The following is a 15,215-nucleotide window of genomic DNA, read 5'->3' on the forward strand; positions in this document are numbered from 1 at the left end:
TTATTTTTTATTTCACCTTTATTTAACCAGGTAGGCTAGTTGAGAACAAGTTCTCATTTACAACTGCAGCCTGGCCAAGATAAAGCAAAGCAGTGCGACACAAACAACAACACAGAGTTACACATGGAATAAACAAACATACAGTCAATAACACAATAGAAAAGTATATATAGAGTGTTTGCAAATGAGGTAAGATAAGGCAATAAATAGGTCAAAGTGGCAAAATAATTACAATTTAGCAATTAAACACTGGAGTGATAGATGTGCAGAAGATAAATGTGCAAGTAGAGATACTGGGGTGCAAAGTAGCAAAAAAATATGATGAGGTAGTTGGATGGGCTATTTACAGATGGGCTATGTACAGGTGCAGTGATCTGTGAGCTGCTCTGACAGCTGGTGTTTAAAGTTAGAGAGGGAGATATGAGTCTCCAGCTTCAGTGATTTTTGCAGTTCGTTCCAGTCATTGGCAGCAGAGAACTGGAAGGAAAGGCCGCTAAAGGAGGAATTGGCTTTGGGGGTGACCAGTGAAATATACCTGCTGGAGCGCATGCTGCTATGGTGACCAGTGAGCTGAGATAAGGCAGGGCTTTACCTAGCAAAGACTTATAGATGACCTGGAGCCAGTGGGTTTGGCGACGAGTATGAAGCAAGGGCCAGCCAACAAGAGCATACAGGTCGCAGTGGTGGGTTGGATATGGGGCTTTGGTGACAAAACGGATGGCACTGTGATAGACTGCATCCAATTTCCTGAGTAGAGTGTTGGAAGCTATTTTGTAAATGACATCGCCGAAGTCGAGGATCGGTAGGATGGTCAGTTTTACAAGGGTATGTTTGGCAGCATGAGTGAAGGATGCTTTGCTGCGAAATGGGAAGCCGATTCTAGATTTAATTTTGGATTGGAGATGCTTAATGTGAGTCTGGAAGGAGAGTTTACAATCTAACCAGACACCTAGGTATTTGTAGTTGTTCACATATTCTAAGTCAGAACCGTACAGAGTAGTGATGCTGGACGGGCGGGCAGGTGCGAGCAGCGATCGGTTGAAGAGCATGCTTTTAATTTTACTTGCATTTAAGAGCAGTTGGAGGCCACGGAAGGAGAGTTGTATGGCATTGAAGCTCGTGGTTAGTTAACACAGTGTCCAAAGAAGGGCCAGGGTGGAGCCATGGGTGGAGCAGGATTGTTGCCTAGCATCCAGACCTGGGTTCGAATGCTATCTCTATGAAAACAAAAAAACTATGTTTTTGTCTCGGTCTGAAGCCGAGACATAAAGGCAATTCATGAGCACCACAATGCCTGCTCTATCAAGGTTTTCCAGCACACAGCTTTGACCTACAATTATACTTCAAACAATGAATAGGCATGTTGTTTAGGATTTAAACATCGTCAAATCTTGCTGTGCCGTGTGGAGATTATAAGAGTACATGGCCATTAAGGCCAGATCGTTCTTCAAGATGTTCAAACGTTCATAGATGACCAGCAGGGTCAAATAATTATCACAGTGGTTGTAGAGCACATATGTCAGAGTCAAGGCCCGCGGGCCACATCCGGCCCGCAAGAAGGTTTTTTACGGCCCCTGGGATGATCTTGATTTATTATTAGAACCGGCCCGCAGCAAGCCGGCAGCCCGCAGATCTTTTACACGCACCAATACTACATTTCCCACAATGCAAAGGTGACGCACCGAGCAGTAGGCTGCTTCATTTCAATATTTATTGGCACAGCAGTCGTCAGCATCACAGTAAAATTAACTTTCAGATACCCATCAAAAATGGCAAAACGGAAGGTGGATACTGAGAACCGGGGGTTTCAAACAAGGTGGGAGTCGGAGTATATGTTCACGAAGGTAGCTGGAAAACCTGTGTGTCTTCTGTGTGGAGAAAGTGTGGCGGTACTGAAAGAGTATAATCTGAGACGACATTATGAAACGAAACACGCGGACACACACGCGGACGCAACTGTCAAGGCCAGTTTTATTTTGGCAGAAGAGATCGCTAAATCAGCCCGGCCATTTACGGAGGGGGATTTCATCAAAAACTGCATGATTAAAGTTTGTGACGAAGTTTGCCCAGAAAAAAGGCAACTCTTTTTAAATGTGAGTCTGAGCAGAAACACCATTGCCGAGAGAGTAGACCAGTTGTCCATCAATCTAAAAGAGCAGCTTGTGAAAAAGGGAAAAGATTTTATTGCATATTCCTTGGCTGTGGATGAGAGCACCGACATTTCTGACATTGCCCAGTTGTCAATTTTCATCCGCGGAGTGGACTCCAACCTAAGCGTGACAGAGGAGTTTTTGGCTTTACGTCCTATGCATGGCACAACTACGGGGCATGATTTGTATGAAGAGGTGTCAAGATGTGTAAATGAGATGGAGCTGCCTTGGGAAAAACTCGTGGGTTTGACAACCGACGGAGCACCTGCGATGTGTGGACACAGGAGCGGACTGGTGGCGAAGATACGGGAAAAGATGCAAGAGGAAAACGCGACAGGTGAGCTGACAGCTTATCATTGTATCATACACCAGGAAGCGTTGTGCGGTAAAGCCTTGAAAATGGAGCATGTAATGAGCATCATCACGCGCACAGTTAACTTTATCAGAGCCAAAGGTTTGAATCACCGCCAGTTCAAGGCATTTCTGACGGAGTTAGAAACGGAGCATGGTGATTTGCCTTATCACACAGAGGTGCGATGGCTAAGCCAGGGAAAGGTGCTTCAAAGATGTTTCGAGCTTCGTGAGGAGATTTGTCTGTTCTTGGACAGCAAAGGGAAAGACACAACACAACTCCGAGACGAAATGTTTCTGTGTGAAATGGCTTTTCTGTGTGACATTACGAGTCATCTGAATGCAATAAACTTGCAGCTGCAGGGTCGGGATCGTGTCATCTCTGATATGTACAGTACAGTGAAGGCATTTAAAACCAAACTGACTCTGTGGGAGACGCAGATGCGGAAAGAAAATTTGAGCCACTTTCCCAGCTGCCAGACCATGAAAGAGAAGCTCTCTACCAGTGCGTTCCCGAGCACACAGTTGGCTGATAAAATAGGTATGCTTGCCGCTGACTTTCGACGCCGATTTGCTGACTTTGAAGCACAAAAAAGCAGGTTGGAACTGCTCGGTAACCCATTTGCTGTTGACGTGGAAAGCTCACCACCAAACCTCCAAATGGAGTTGATTGACCTCCAATGCAATGATGCACTGAGGGCAAAATATGCGGCAGTGGGTGCTGCGGAGTTCGCCCGTTTCCTCCCCGGCACAATGCCCCAGCTGCGCATCCAGGCTGCTCAAACGTTGTCTATGTTTGGCAGCACATACCTGTGTGAACAACTGTTTTCTTTGATGAACCTGAACAAAACATCACACAGAAGTCGACTTACTGCTGAACACCTCCACTCAATTCTGAGGATTTCTTCAGCTCAGAGCCTTACCCCGAACATTGATGAACTTGTGGAAAAGATGGGACACCACCAAGTATCACCCTCAACCTCAAACAAGTGAACATTACTGTGCAATCACATATTTAGAGTTTTTACTCAGTTCAAGTTTAAAAGTTAAAATGTAATATTTGTTTTCACTGCATGTTACTTCTCCTTAAACAAAGTGTTGTTTTTGATTAATAGATTTTTGCACTTTATTTTTTTGTATTTCAATCCAATTATATTTTAAAAATATTTCAGTTGAGTGGATGATAGAAAATTGCTATTATTGTTTTTTCTTTGAAGTAAATTTAGCCCACTTTTGCTAAAATAGAAAATATAGTCTACTGATGGTGCCTTGAATACCGGTTTCTTTCATTTAATGTTCATGTTATGGGGATATTTATATAAAGGAAATTTGTCTTTTGTGTCTGTTGAAAATTAAAGATTACTGACAGAGCCATAAGAAAATATTGCTTTATTTATCTGATCATATTGTAATATATTTGTTAGGTTTTCAGTAGGTTCAATTAGGTTCACTAGACTATATGCGTAATTTAAAAATTTTTCAATGAACATTCGAACAGTCCGGCCCTCGTCTTGTAGCTGATTTTTTTATTTGGCCCTCCGTCCATTTGACTTTGACACCCCTGTTGTAGAGGGTGCAACAGATCAGCACCTCAGGATGATGAGCATTCAGAGGTGGAGACAGCAGGTGAGTTAGAGAGAGAGAGAGAGTGAGAGAGGGAGGGAGAGAGAGAGAGAGGGTCGAAAACAGCAGGTAGCACGATAGCACGTCTGGTGAACAGGTCAGGGTTCCATTGCCGTAGGCAGAACAGTTGAAACTGGAGCAACAGCATGACAAGGTAGCACCTCTGGTGAACAGGTCAGGGTTCCATAGCCACAGGCAAAACAGCAGAAACTGGATCAGCAGTACAACCAGGTGGACTAGGGACAGCCAGGAGTCAGGTAGTCCTGAGGCATGATCCTAGGGCTCAGGTCCAGAGAGAGAGAAATAAAAATTCCTTCAGAAAGTATTAACATCCCTTGCTAATAAAAAAGTTAAAATAGATATCATTTTTGTATACCTACAGGGGTCCTAAAATTCCAAATCAAATGGCTAAATGATGAAACAATTTCATATGTTAGCTTAGTAGATATTGTGATCGAAGGGCTTAGACTTACAGGGGTTAAAGTGGTAACTACTAAATTTACATGAGCCAAGTGATAACAGACAGAGTTGTTAGTTGGACTCTACCTGGACTCTACCTGTTGAAGTCTACCTGAGTCACAAATTTGATGATTTGAGATTCGACTTGACAGAAAATAAAATGACTTGACTTGGACTTGAGACTGATGACTTGAAATTATTTGGCCAGGTTTGTAATGTTGTGGCACAGAGACTACGTGGATTACTCTACACGCAAAAAAACTGCAACAGATTGGCTAGTGAAAAGCACAATGATTGGGCTCTATGATTGGACCAGCAAACACAGGTCGGGTGGTGAGCTGGCAAACAGATTTTTGATTTTCTGTACAGCTATCTGGATCTGGTGCAGAGCAAACATCAAATTATAGGAAGAGAGGATTGCCATAATAAATAAATATGCAGCTCCAAAAATGGTTTGGTAATCAAGAATATTAACTGTTTACTTTGCAAACTCATCAGCAATGGGGCAACAATTACTAGCATAGACCTACTGGTATTTTGGTACGTAACAATTGCTTGAAATGTATCATTTACATATGAAGCTTGCATTTGGAATTTGTTTAAAATGAATTATTACTATGGCACCATACTCCCGCCAGTGGAGAGTGCATCTTGTTTAAACGCATAGGCCCTTACTGGGATCCAACAACAATAAGGCAGTTATATACAATAAAAAATATGACATTACATAACAAATTGTGAATGACAGCTCAGGAGTTTCATGTATCTCTTTTCAATATAAACAGTTAATCGTACTATGGTTCATAAGTTCATACAGATTCAGCATGATATATGTGCCACAAAATATATTTAATTTAAAAAAAAATTATGTTATGATTTTCTCAAGTAATTTTTTTAAATAAAAAATCCTGCATATACTGTATGTACATACACGGAGTGTGCAAGACATTAGGAACACCTTCCTAATATTGAGTTGCACCCCTTTTTGCCCTCAGAACAGCCTCAATTCGTTGGGGCATGGACTCTACAAGGTGTTGAAAGCGTTCCACAGGGATGCTCGCCCATGTTCACCCCAATGCTTCCCACCACAGGAGGCTGCTGAGGGGAGGACAGCTCATAATAATGTCTGGAACGGAGCAAATGGAATAGCGTCAAACATGAAAACCATGTGTTTGATGTATTTGATACCATTCCACTCATTCCATTTCAGCCATTACCACAAGTCCACCCTCCCCAATTAAGGTGCCACCAACCTCCTGTGCTTCCCACAGTTGTGTCAAGTTGGCTGGATGTCCTTTGGGTGGTGGATAATTCTTACCGGCAGCGTTGCAGTTCTTGACACGCTCAAACCGGTGCGTCTAGTAGATACCCCATTCAAAGGCACTTAAATCTTTTGTCTTGCCAATTCACCCAATGAATGGCACCATACACAATCCATGTCTCAATTGTTTCAAGGCTTACAAATCAATCATCTACATATCAGAAAATAGGTGTGCTGTTGTTCACTCATTTAGCTCTGTTTCATCTGTAGTGCCAGGGTAGATTAAAAAAAATGTATACAAAATTTTACGTCATGTCTTGTATACCCTTATCGTCCGCAGTCCAGCAATGTCCTGATCCGGGGGAGGTGGTGAACGGAGCGCGTTCGGTACGCCCAGAGTCTGGATTCGCTGTTGGAACAGTGGTACGCTTCTCCTGTAACCAGGGTTACCAGCTGGAGGGCCCTGGCCAGATCTCCTGCCACGGAAGGGATACAGGCACCCCCAAGTGGAGTGATCGCAGCCCCAAATGTGTCTGTGAGTCACTCCCCTGGGTGTTTGTCTGTGTGTGTTGAGATTGATGTCAAACACTGTAATTCTATGGGACTATACACTGTCTTCAGAAAGTACTCACACCCCTTGACTTTTTCCACATTTTGTTGTGTTACAAAGTGGGATTAAAATGGATTTAATTGTCTCTTTTTTTTGCCAGCGATCAACACATAATACTGTAATGTCAAAATGGAAGAAAAATTCTAACATTTGTAAAAAAAATAATAATAATTAAAAAGTATGAAAAATAAAACACTAATATACTGAATCTGGATTAGATAAGTATTCAACCCCCAGAGTCAATACATGTTGCATCAGCTTTGGCAGCGATTACAGCTTTCTAGACAAGTCTCTAAGAGCTTTCCACACCTGGATTGTGCAACATTTGCCCATTATTATTTTCAAAATTCTTCAAGCTCAGTCAGATTGGTTGTTGATCAATACTAGACAACTATTTTCAGGTCTTTGTCATAGATTTTCAAGCAGGTTTAAGTCAAAACTGTGACTCGGCCACTCAGGAACATCCCCTGTCTTGGTGAGCAACTCCATTGTAGATTTGGCCTTGTGTTTTATGTTATTGTCCTGCTGAAAGGTGAATTAATCTCCGTCTGGTGGAAAGCAAACTGAACCTTTCCTCTAGGCGTTTGCCTGTGCTTAGCTCAATCACATTTATTTTTTATCCTGAAAAACTCCCCAGTCCTTAACAATTACAGGCATACCCATAACATGATGCTGCCACCACTATGCTTGAAAATATGGAGGGTGGCACCCGGTAATGTGTTGTATTGGATTTGCCCCAAAAGATTTTGCCACATATTTTGCAGTATTACTTTAGTGCCTTGTTGCAAACAGGATGCAGGTTTTAGAATATTTGTATTCTGTATAGGCTTCATTTTTTCACTCTACCAATTAGGTTAATATTGTGGAGTAACTACAATGTTGTTAATCCATCCTCAGTTGTTTCCTATCACAGTCATAAAACTCTAACTCTAACACCTTTGGCCTCATGGTGAAATCCCTGAGTGGTTTCCTTCCTCTCCTGCCTGTATCTTTGTAGTGACTGGGTGTATTGATACACCATACAAAGTGTAATTTATAACTTCACCTTGCTCAAAAGGATATTCAATGTTGGTTTATTTTCATTTTTACCCATCTACCAATATATCTTTGTGGTTGAAACTGTGTTTGAAATTCACTGCTCGACTGATGGACCTTACAGATAATTGTATGTGTGGGGTACAGAGACAAGGTAGTCATTAAAAAATAATGTTAACTTTTATTGCGCACAGATTGAGTCCATTTAATTTATGTGACTTGTTAAGCACATTTTTAGTCCTGAACTTATTTAGGCTTGTCATAACAATGGGTTGAATAGTTATTGACCCAAGACATTTTAGCTTTAATTCCACTTTCATAATTCCACTTTCACATTATCGGGTATTATCGGGTATTATGTGTAGGCCAGTAACAAATAATCTCAATTTAATCGATCTTAAATTCTGATTGTAACACAACAAAATGTGGAAAAAGGGCTGTTAATATTTTCTGAAGGCATTGCTCTCTCTCTCTCTCACTCACTCACTCACTCTCTCTCTCTCTCTCTCTCTCTCTCTCTCTCTCTCTCTCTTTCCCTCCATTTTTATTTATTTTCCCTAAACAGTGAAGTATGACCCATGCCCAAACCCAGGTGTGCCAGACAATGGTTACCAGACATTGTACAAGCATAGCTACCAGGCAGGAGAGACGCTACGTTTTTTCTGCTATGAGGGCTATGAACTCATTGGGGAGGTTATTATCAACTGTGTTCCGGGCCACCCATCTCAATGGAACAGTCCACCACCATTCTGCAAAGGTGACAATCTACATTGGACTGCTGGATATGAGGATGAGGGGTTAGAGGGGTTTCAAGAAAATCTGCATGAGAATTGAAACACTTTAACATTTTGTAAAGAAGGAATGAGGAATGATGATCTTATAATAATAATCTGCATCTCTCCATCTATCAGTGGCATACGAGGAGCTGTTGGACGATCATAAATTAGAAGGTGATTTTTCGTCTTCTTCTACGTCTTCTTTAGGGGAATTTCGGCACTTTTCAACCTCATATTCATTCTCCAGTTACTTACAAAGACTATGAGATTCATGGTGACACAGGGAGGAGGAAAATGCCTCCCCCTGGCAAGAAACTCGTAGTAGGTTTTGAAAATCAAATATTTTTACTTTTAATGCAATTTGATGATACAGTGCCTTGCGAAAGTATTCGGCCCCCTTGAACTTTGCGACCTTTTGCCACATTTCAGGCTTCAAACATAAAGATATAAAACTGTATTTTTTTGTGAAGAATCAACAACAAGTGGGACACAATCATGAAGTGGAAAGACATTTATTGGATATTTCAAACTTTTTTAACAAATCAAAAACTGAAAAATTGGGCGTGCAAAATTATTCAGCCCCTTTACTTTCAGTGCAGCAAACTCTCTCCAGAAGTTCAGTGAGGATCTCTGAATGATCCAATGTTGACCTAAATGACTAATGATGATAAATACAATCCACCTGTGTGTAATCAAGTCTCCGTATAAATGCACCTGCACTGTGATAGTCTCAGAGGTCCGTTAAAAGCGCAGAGAGCATCATGAAGAACAAAGAACACACCAGGCAGGTCCGAGATACTGTTGTGAAGAAGTTTAAAGCCGGATTTGGATACAAAAATATTTCCCAAGCTTTAAACATCCCAAGGAGCACTGTGCAAGCGATAATATTGAAATGGAAGGAGTATCAGACCACTGCAAATCTACCAAGACCTGGCCGTCCCTCTAAACTTTCAGCTTATACAAGGAGAAGACTGATCAGAGATGCAGCCAAGAGGCCCATGATCACTCTGGATGAACTGCAGAGATCTACAGCTGAGGTGGGAGACTCTGTCCATAGGACAACAATCAGTCGTATATTGCACAAATCTGGCCTTTATGGAAGAGTGGCAAGAAGAAAGCCATTTCTTAAAGATATCCATAAAAAGTGTCGTTTAAAGTTTGCCACAAGCCACCTGGGAGACACACCAAACATGTGGAAGAAGGTGCTCTGGTCAGATGAAACCAAAATTGAACTTTTTGGCAACAATGCAAAACGTTATGTTTGGCGTAAAAGCAACACAGCTGAACACACCATCCCACTGTCAAACATGGTGGTGGCAGCATCATGGTTTGGGCCTGCTTTTCTTCAGCAGGGACAGGGAAAATTGTTAAAATTGATGGGAAGATGGATGGAGCCAAATACAGGACCATTCTGGAAGAAAACCTGATGGAGTCTGCAAAAGACCTGAGACTGGGACGGAGATTTGTCTTCCAACAAGACAATGATCCAAAACATAAAGCAAAATCTACAATGGAATGGTTCAAAAATAAACATATCCAGGTGTTAGAATGGCCAAGTCCAGACCTGAATCCAATCGAGAATCTGTGGAAAGAACTGAAAACTGCTGTTCACAAATGCTCTCCATCCAACCTCACTGAGCTCGAGCTGTTTTGCAAGGAGGAATGGGAAAAAATGTCAGTCTCTCGATGTGCAAAACTGATAGAGACATACCCCAAGCGACTTACAGCTGTAATCGCAGCAAAAGGTGGCGCTACAAAGTATTAACTTAAGGGGGCTGAATAATTTTGCACGCCCAATTTTTCAGTTTTTGATTTGTTAAAAAAGTTTGAAATATCCAATAAATGTCGTTCCACTTCATGATTGTGTCCCACTTGTTGTTGATTCTTCACAAAAAAATACAGTTTTATATCTTTATGTTTGAAGCCTGAAATGTGGCAAAAGGTCGCAAAGTTCAAGGGGGCCGAATACTTTCGCAAGGCACTGTATCAGAACCTTTCTTCTTCTTTCTAACTACAGAACATAGAAACGTCATGGTAAACAATTTTCAACATAGACAAATTTGTATGATGAATTTGTACTTTAGAAACGATGTCAGATCTTCAACTTTATCTCCACTATCAGATTTATTTTTAAATCCAGTTTATCAACAAGTTAATAATTGTTATGTTGGATTCACATCTCCATCTCAACCAAAAATCTAAGTTAAAGAATAGGGCTGGATTCAATCTGATCGCGGGTTGTGAAAAAGGCGGATTGTAAGGTCAATGTTCCCGTGTTCATGGTAAATGCTGCAGATTCCGTCTCAATCGTATTGATAACACATTGGGAATTCAACAAACTTTTGGCTGTCTTTTTGAGTGGGTGAATATAAGTTGATCAATGTCTCAACCAAATATGACCTAATTGCTCACGTTGAAATTACGTGGTGTGCTCAGTGGGATGGTAATGGAAATAATGAAAATTAGGTTGAAAAGGGGTGGAATTCCCCTTTAATCGCCTTTCTTTAACTTCTTCTTTCATTTAATATTTTGGATTATTTCCCTAGTATCCCAGTCATTTGAACCCTCCCACCAGATGCTAAGTGAGAACATTGCCTTGGCAATCATCCTGCCAATCATCCTGGTCATCCTTCTGATTGGTGGAATCTACATGTATTACACAAAGTAAGTGCTGTGCAGTTCAGTAGTCACAATTCAAATGCATTCTTCTTTCTTTCACCAGATATTTGCATGGTCTGACCTAACACACACACACAACAGTACTGAGCCATTGCATAGATCAGATATCAGAAGTTGACTGTATTCTGTATTCTCTCCCTTTAACCTTTATTTCCCTTTTCCCTCTCCCTCAGTGTATGTAGACTGCAGTGGAAGCCACTTTTCTGGAAGTCTCTCTCTCACACCCACTCATACAGCCCAATTACTGTGGAGTCTGACTTCAACAACCCTCTATATGAGGCAGGGGTGAGTATTTACCCTATTTTTGCCTAATCAAATCAAACTTTATTTGTCACATGTGCAGAATACAACAAGTATTACCTTGCTGTGAAACTTACAAGCCCTTAACCAACAGTGCAGTTCAAGAAGAGTTAAGAACATATTTACCAAATAAACTAAAGTAAAAAATGATAAAAAGTAACACTATAACATAACAATTACGAAGCTATATTACAGGGGGTATTGGTACTGAGTCAGTGTGCGGGGGTACAGGTTAGTTGAGGTAATTTGTACATGTAGGTAGGGGTAAAGTGACTATGCATAGATAATAAACAGCGAGTAGCAGCAGTGTACAAAACAAATGGAGAGGGGGTCAATGTAATAGTCCGGTGTCCCTTTGAATAATTATTCAGCAGTCTTATGGCTTGGTGGTAGAAGCTGTTAAGGAGCCTTTTGGTTCTAGACTCCGGTACCGGTACCGCTCCGGTAACAGAGAAAACAGTCTATGACTTGGGTGACTGAAGTCTCTGACAATTTTATGGGCTTTCCTCTGACACCGCCTATTATATAGGTCCTGGATTGCATGAAGCTTGGCTCCAGTGATGTACTGGGCTGTATGCACTACTCTCTTACGGTCAGATGCCGAGCAGTTGCCATACCAGGCGGTGATGCAACCGGTCAGGATGCTCTCGATGGTGCAGCTGTAGAAATTTTTGAGGATCAGGGGACCCATGCCAAATCTTCTCAGTCTCCTGAGGGGGAAAAAGCGTTGTCGTGCCCTCTTCACAACTGTCTTGGTGTGGTTGGACCATGATAAATCGTTGGTGATGTGGACACCAAGGAACTTGAAACTCTCGACCGCTTCACTACAGCCCCCTTGAAGTTAATGGTGGCCTGTTTGGCCTGCCTTTTCCTGTAGTCCACAATCAGCTCCTTTGTCTGGCTCATGTTGAGGGAGAGGTTGTTGTCCTGGCACCACACTGCCAGTTCTCTGACCTCTTCCCTATAGGCTTTCTCATTGTTGTCGGTGATCAGGCCTACCACTGTTGGGTCGTCAGCAAACTTAATGATGGTGTTGGAGTCGTGTTTGGCCACGCAGTCGTGGGTGAACAGGGAGAAAAGGAGGGGACAAAGTACACACCCCTGAGGGGCCCCAGTGTTGAGGATCAGTGTGGCAGATATGTTGTTGCCTACCCTTACCACATGAGAGCGGCCCGTCAGGAAGTCCAGGATCCAGTTGCAGAGCGAGGTGTTTAGTCCCAGGGTCCTTAGCTTAGTGATGAGCTTCTTGGGCATTATGGTGTTGAACGCTGAGCTGTAGTCAATGAATAGCATTCTCACATAGGTGTTCCTTTTGTCCAGGTGGGAAAGGGCAGTGTGGAGTGTGATTGAGATTGCATGTTGCAGTGTGAAGTGCGATTGCTGAATCATGTTATTGAATGTTGACCTGTTTAAAGGTCTTGCTCACATTGGCTACCGAGCGCGTGGGGTACATAATGGGTGAGTATTGCCCAAGCCCTCTCACTTTGGGGCTAGATTCTATCAGATCCGCATAGTGGTTGTTTTGGCAGTGTCTGAGGTGGAACTGCGTTAGAGCTGTCAAATACACAAGTGGTTCCTTGCGTTACCCTATCATGGACGTGCAACGAAACCTCACCCGACTTTATACCAAACAAGTCAAGCAGCCGCATTACATGTTCAAACACTCTAATGTGTGATGTTCTATTGTCTACACCTCGATTAAACTGATAGAAATCCCCCCCTCCAAATGAACATGAAAACATGCATTAGCCTGTCATTATTTCTATTATGTATAGAAGCTACAGTTTCTATTGCCATTTTGAACTTCTAATGAGGTAGTAGGGATAATAAGAAAGGGAGTGGTTGGTGGCAGAAGAGCAGGTGCTCACCGATTTGTCATTTCATACCGCTTTCATACACACCTCCAACACTGCCAACGCGGGTTAACGCTCGATCTGATTGAATCGAGGCCTTAGCTATAGCTGGGTAGGAACTAGCTAACCTAAACCCCTAGCCAGGACACGATTAGCCCTGTCTGTGTAACCAACTGGGAATCAAACCCTAGGTTGTTAGTATAGCAGAATTTGACTTTGTTGTGGAGTTATCTATGTCTATATTGTATCAACTTTAATAATCAACTTTTCACCTTTTGACTAGTATTTAGGAAAATGTTATCTGTAACTTTGCTTTTTATTTGGCTGGAAGTTGCCATGCTATTGACTGTAAGTTAACGAAAAGTGTATACTCTAGTCCGTTGCTTATGAATCCTGGAGATTGCATGTCCTAAACTGCTGAGGATATTTTGCTGTAGCATTTTCTTCTTTAAATTAATTGTTATTTCGGTCTGTTGTATTGCTACCTGGTTCCTAGGACACACGGGAGTATGAGGTGTCCATTTGAAGAAGAAAAGTCTTGAGAAGAATGAAAACCCACAGATAGATAGAGATCTGGAGGAAGAGGAACCATTTTCTTTGTCTTTCAGATGACTTCTTTCACTTCCCTCATCTCCCATTCTGCTATTTCCTCTTCCTTGCCTCTCACTTTTGTTCTCTCTCTTTATCTTTGAGTTTGTGTCTTTACACCTAATTTTTCTTTTGTTTGTGTCTCTAATTTCCCAGTCGCTGATTGATTGTCAGTGATTGTAGGTTTGCCCTTCCTTGGGCCAGATTCAATCCGATCGTGATTTGTCCGCTATGCAAAACAATGTTAAAGGCAATGTTCCAGCGCTAGTGGAGACGACATTCACGGTAAACTCTGCATATGTCAGTTCAATTGGAAATTACCTTTAAATGTTGCACTTTAACGTGGATTTTCCACGGCCCAGATTGAATCTAGGCCCTTGTCTTCATCTGTTCATTGTGTGCAGCGATGACTGTCTCCCAGTGGTGTGCTGTTTTCCACAGTCCAACTTTTTGTCTAAAATTAGGATTGGTGCCTTACAGAGGTTAAGCGATGGATAATATGGAAGGAGAGACAGAAAAAGGGAGAGCTGAGATATATTTATGAGGTAAAATCACATAGAGAGAAACAAAAAAGTAAAGGGAGAGACAGGAAAGCAGACACACTCTCATGCTCAGTTGCACACAGTATACACACACAGACACACAGAGAGAGAAAGAGAGAGAGCGAGAGAGATGCATACACACATTGAATGTAAATATTTGGTGGAATATTGAGGCTCATATATACAGAAAATTCAGTGCCAAAATATAACATTGCATAATGTAATGTAACTTCATGTTTCAACTCTCGTTTCCATAGTAAAATGTAAAATTACAAAGCCAGCATTTCATATTGTTCTTTGCCATTTCTGAAGTGTATTTCCACTTGACTGAGAAAAAGGTGAAGACCTGAATGTTGTCACGCTTATAGCACGCAATGATTGTATATTTTACCGCTTCTGCTGAATCATGTTATGATTATCAACGATTATCATTGTTATCAGTGCAAATTTGAAGATGTTGTATATGCACTATGTTGAAGAAAATAAGCTAACTTGGCTGCTTACTGTGATGCAGTATTTAACTGACATGCTTTTTGAATTTCTTACCAGTTTATTGTCTGAACAGTAAATCTAATTTAATTCACTGTGCCAATATAGGGGTCCAGGAGACTCTTTTGCATTGTAAAGGTATTATTTGCATCATAATTTGTCATGAAGGCATTATTTATTTGCTGAAATGTAATATTAAATAAAAGTCTCTGAATGGTGAAAGGTCTTGTGTGGCTCAGTTGTGGGTTTGATTCCCACGGGGGACCAGTATGAAAAGTAATGCACTTTAATGTCATGTAAATCCCTCTGGATAAAAGCATCTGTTATATTCTTTAAACATTTGTAATAGCTTTTAAATTCTATTGTGCATGTACAGAAGACTGAATGCCCAAGACAAAATATCAGATGTGTACATTGTTTAAAGTTTGATCTGTTATACTCTATGGAGGAACTGCTCTGTGGAGGAACAATCACACCAATTTACTGCTGTTAATCTGTT

General features: G+C 41.4%; 1 protein-coding gene across 6 annotated transcripts in view; it reads left to right on the plus strand.

The window, feature by feature from the left end:
- Nucleotides 1-14,938, plus strand: part of LOC139420884 (seizure related 6 homolog (mouse)-like 2) — an 82,255-nt gene extending 67,317 nt beyond the window's left edge. For 5 of the 6 annotated variants that reach the window (XM_071171271.1, XM_071171272.1, XM_071171273.1 and 2 more), the window contains 6 exons: nucleotides 6,185-6,379; nucleotides 8,055-8,246; nucleotides 8,401-8,439; nucleotides 10,812-10,929; nucleotides 11,118-11,229; nucleotides 13,594-14,938. In XM_071171271.1, the coding sequence (XP_071027372.1) occupies nucleotides 6,185-6,379; nucleotides 8,055-8,246; nucleotides 8,401-8,439; nucleotides 10,812-10,929; nucleotides 11,118-11,229; nucleotides 13,594-13,623 (686 nt within the window). In that variant the 3' untranslated portion in view covers nucleotides 13,624-14,938. The remainder of the gene's footprint in view (nucleotides 1-6,184; nucleotides 6,380-8,054; nucleotides 8,247-8,400; nucleotides 8,440-10,811; nucleotides 10,930-11,117; nucleotides 11,230-13,593) is intronic. The other variant, XM_071171274.1, reaches the window with a different exon arrangement.
- Nucleotides 14,939-15,215: the final 277 nt, after the last annotated feature.

This window comes from Oncorhynchus clarkii, chromosome 12, assembly GCF_045791955.1.
Source record: "Oncorhynchus clarkii lewisi isolate Uvic-CL-2024 chromosome 12, UVic_Ocla_1.0, whole genome shotgun sequence".
In the NCBI taxonomy this organism is placed as follows: Eukaryota; Metazoa; Chordata; class Actinopteri; order Salmoniformes; family Salmonidae; genus Oncorhynchus; species Oncorhynchus clarkii.